The sequence below is a fragment of the Otolemur garnettii genome, unplaced genomic scaffold, assembly GCF_000181295.1.
Source record: "Otolemur garnettii isolate 467f Iridium unplaced genomic scaffold, OtoGar3 scaffold00050, whole genome shotgun sequence".
NCBI classification, from domain to species: domain Eukaryota; kingdom Metazoa; phylum Chordata; class Mammalia; order Primates; family Galagidae; genus Otolemur; species Otolemur garnettii.
In genome coordinates this window covers 7,794,093-7,797,776 of record NW_003852445.1, presented here as the reverse complement: position 1 = coordinate 7,797,776, position 3,684 = coordinate 7,794,093, and the positions used below count along the sequence as shown (strand labels likewise).

Here is a 3,684-nt window from a genome sequence, read left to right as displayed (position 1 = left end):
AAAAAAAAAAAAAGAAAGAAAGAAAGATGCTTAATTCTCTTTCTGGATATTTGCCATAAGGGAATGAATGCCTGAAGGTGATATTTTGATCTGGTTTGATGTAGATTCAGCGGATGGTGATTTCAGGTGGGAACTTCAAACCAGATACCTTGAAACCCAAAGAGGTGGTTAGTCTTCTTCTAGATGATGAAGAGTTGGAGAAGAAACGTATGTATTCTAAACCAGTTTATGAACTCTTTTCTGTAGACCCACATAGCTGAGAATGGAAAACATACTTGGCTATATGAAAACCCAAACAAGAATGTATTGTAGAAAAGGCAAAAATTCGTATGTATTTAGAAGTAAATATGACTTCACATGACTTAGCTTGTTCAAGAATGGCTATACTTAACTTCTCAGAGGTAATGAATTTGTTCTTCTGCCTAGAGAAATATTTTTAAGGGGAAGTTGGAGAAGCACACTGCTATTGCCATACAAACCCTTCTATGTCTTTCTGGCTTTTTAGAACTTTGGGTTCATATTTATCCTGTGAGCCTCTGAGGACTTCTACAGTGTCACATTCAGAAAATAAGCTCACATTTGTCAGCACCTGCTAAAAGCCCTATTACTGTACTCAAATCTATACAAAGCAGAGATATTAAAAGGCTGAAAATAAAAAGGGGGGGAAAGACAAGGCAAGAAAAGGCCCATAATAATTAAATGGAATCTCAGTTTAAATCCAAACTATTAGGAATCTAAGAACTCTGTTCTAAGTTAAAAAAAAAACTACAGGTTGTCAGCCTTAAATGTTAATAGGTAGAAATCATGTCTTAGAACATAAACATCAGAGGACATGTCCACCTTGATTTCAGAGAATGAAGATTATGATTGCCACAGGTACTTCATCAGATCTGTTTTTTATTATCTTGGTAGTGAGACTGCGACAGGAGGAGAAACGGCAGCAGGAAGAAAGCAACCGAGTGAAAGAGCGCAAACGGAAGAGGGAGAAGTATGCAGAGAAGGTATATCTAGCCTGGGGTGGCAGTTAGGGTGTGGAGTGTTAGAGAAAAGACTTTGGGGTACATGATTTGTTTACTGGTTGGTATCTCGCTCTAGTTGTGTGTGACTAATTGCAATTCTGGGCTGACTTACATTTGAACAGAAGATATGCAGCCTTGGTAGATTGGTACTCCCCATGCACACTCTTTTGATGGTCACAGTTTAATTATGGAACCCTTTTTTTTTTGAGACAGACTCTCACTTTATAGTCCTTAGTAGAGTTCTGTGACATCACAACTCACAGCAACCTTAAACTCTTGGGCTCAAGTGATCCCCTTGCTTCAGCCTCCCAAGTAGCTAGGACTATAGGTGCCCACCACAACACATGGCTATTTTAAGGAGGAGATCCCTCTCTGTCTCAGACTAGTCTTAAACCTGTAAGCTCAGGCAGTCCACTTGCCTTGGCCTCCCAAGTGCTGAGATTACAGGCGTGAACCCTACGCCCCCTTTACTATCTTCTTGAGAACACTCATATTTTCTGGTAAGTTTGGCTTACCTTTGGGTTGTATTACCCTTCTCATCTTTACCAGTCCTAGGTGAGTAGCTGAGTTTTGGATGTCTCCATAGCTCTGGTCCCTCAAATCCTTGTTCATGTCCCATTTCCCTAGCCTGTTTTGTTTTCCTGTTGTCTGCTACATGTTCAGACTCCTGCTGCATTAAGTGGATCAGCTCTTCTTCCCCTTCTTCCCTCTACCCAAGCTTGTATTGGGTCTCATGTCCCTTTGCCCATATGGCTTTGATGGTCAGCAGCCTACGCACCAGTCTGTATAATTTTTTTATTCTTATTTCTTGAGGCAGAGTCTCACTTTGTCACCTGGGTAGAGAGCTATGGCATCATAACTCACAGCAACCAATTTCAAACTCTAGGGTTCAGGCAGTCCTCTAGCCTCAGCCTGTCCCAAGTAGCTGGGACTATAGGCACCTGCCACAGTGTCCAGCTATTTTTTTTCTTTCAGAGATGAGGTCTCACTCTTGGTCAGGCTGGTCTCAAACTCATGAGCTCAAGCAGTTCACCTGCTTTCACGTCTCCCAGAGGATTATAGGTGTGAGCCATTGCATCCAGCCTGCCTATCTGTATTATACCATCATCTTCCAGTAGATGTACTAGTTCTTCCTGTTGCAAAATCTACATCCTCAGTTAAACCTCATCTAAGCAGAACTATTTCTAGCCTGAAAGATGCCTCTAGTACTCAGGTCATTTACAAAGTTGAAAAATCCTAGGAATGAAAAATCAAAATTTGACCAAGTATGGTGGCTTATACCAGTTATTCCAGCACTCTGGAAGGCTGAGGTGGGAGGATTGCTTGAAGCTAGGAGTTCAAGACCAGCCTAGGCAAGAGTGAGACCCCATCTCTACAAAAAAAATTTTAAAAACATGGCTGTTATGGTAGCATGAGCTTATAGCTCCAGCTACGTACTAAGACAGGAGGTTTGTTTGAGTCCCTGAGTTGAGCTTATGACTTTAGTCAGTGTGACAGAGCAAGACTCTGCCTGGAAAAAAAAAGAATCATCCTAGCCTGAGCTGCTATCACTATCTATTTCCTTAGGCTTTCTTAATGACTCCACCCTCAATTATCTAACCTATTACTTTGTACTATTTAAAATAAAATAGCAGCTCAGTGCCTGTGGCTCAAGTGGCTAAGGCGCCAGCCACATACACCTAAGGTGGCGGTTTCGAATGCAGTCCAGGCCTGCCAAAACAACAATGATGGCTGCAACCAAAAAATAGCCAGGCGTTGTGGAGGGTGCCTGTGGTCCCAGCTACTTGGGAGGCTGAGGCAGGAGACTTGCATGAGCCCAGGAGTTGGAGGTTGCTGTGAGCTGTGATGCCATGGCACTCTACCCAGGGGGATTGCTTGAGGCTCTGTCTCAAAATAAATAAATAAATAAAAATAAATAAAATAAAATAGCTTGGGCGGCACCTGTGGCTCAGTGAGTAGGGCACCAGCCCCATATACTAAGGGTGGTAGGTTTGAACCCGGCCCCAGACAAACTGCAACGAAAAACAGCCAGGCATTGTGACGGGCGCCTATAGTCCCAGCTACTCAGGAGGCTGAGGTAAGAGAATCGCCTAAGCCCAGGAGTTGGAGGTTGTTGTGAGCTGTAAATGTCACAGCACTCTACTGAGGGCAATAAAGTGAGACTCTGTCTCTAAAAAATAAATAAAATAGCTTTAGGGCAGCACCTGTGACTCAGTGTGTAGGGCGCTGGCCCCATATACCGAGGGTGGCAGGTTCAAACCCGTTCCCAGCAAACTACAACAACAAAAAAAAATAGCCGTGCTTTGTGGTGGGAAACTGTAGTCCCAGCTACTCGGGAGGCTGAGGCAAGAAAATCGCCTAAGCCCAGGAGTTGGAGGTTGCTGTGAGCTATGATGCTACAGCACTCTATTTGCATCAGATGCTATCTCTGCCCTAAGCATAGAATAATAAATGCCCAGTGGTACTATACCCTGCAGATAGATATGCTGTATTAACTCTACTATAGATGTAGATAAAAATGCAGTAGTGGTGTGGATGAATGAGATTCCTAGATGTATCCAAACTCATTCTATGATTTCATGTCCCTAAACTGTGACAGAGCACTATTCAACTTGGTTTAGAGATGCTTAGTACAGCTCAGTCATAAGATTTTTTTTTTTTTTTT

General features: G+C 42.8%; 1 protein-coding gene across 2 annotated transcripts in view; it reads left to right on the top strand.

Moving 5' to 3' along the window:
- The window catches only part of INO80 (INO80 complex subunit), a 148,807-nt gene that overhangs the window by 134,424 nt on the left and 10,699 nt on the right, over positions 1 to 3,684 (top strand). For both annotated transcript variants that reach the window (XM_023514274.1, XM_003791734.3), the window contains 2 exons: positions 105 to 207; positions 913 to 1,001. In XM_023514274.1, coding sequence (XP_023370042.1) covers positions 105 to 207; positions 913 to 1,001 — 192 coding nt within the window. The remainder of the gene's footprint in view (positions 1 to 104; positions 208 to 912; positions 1,002 to 3,684) is intronic.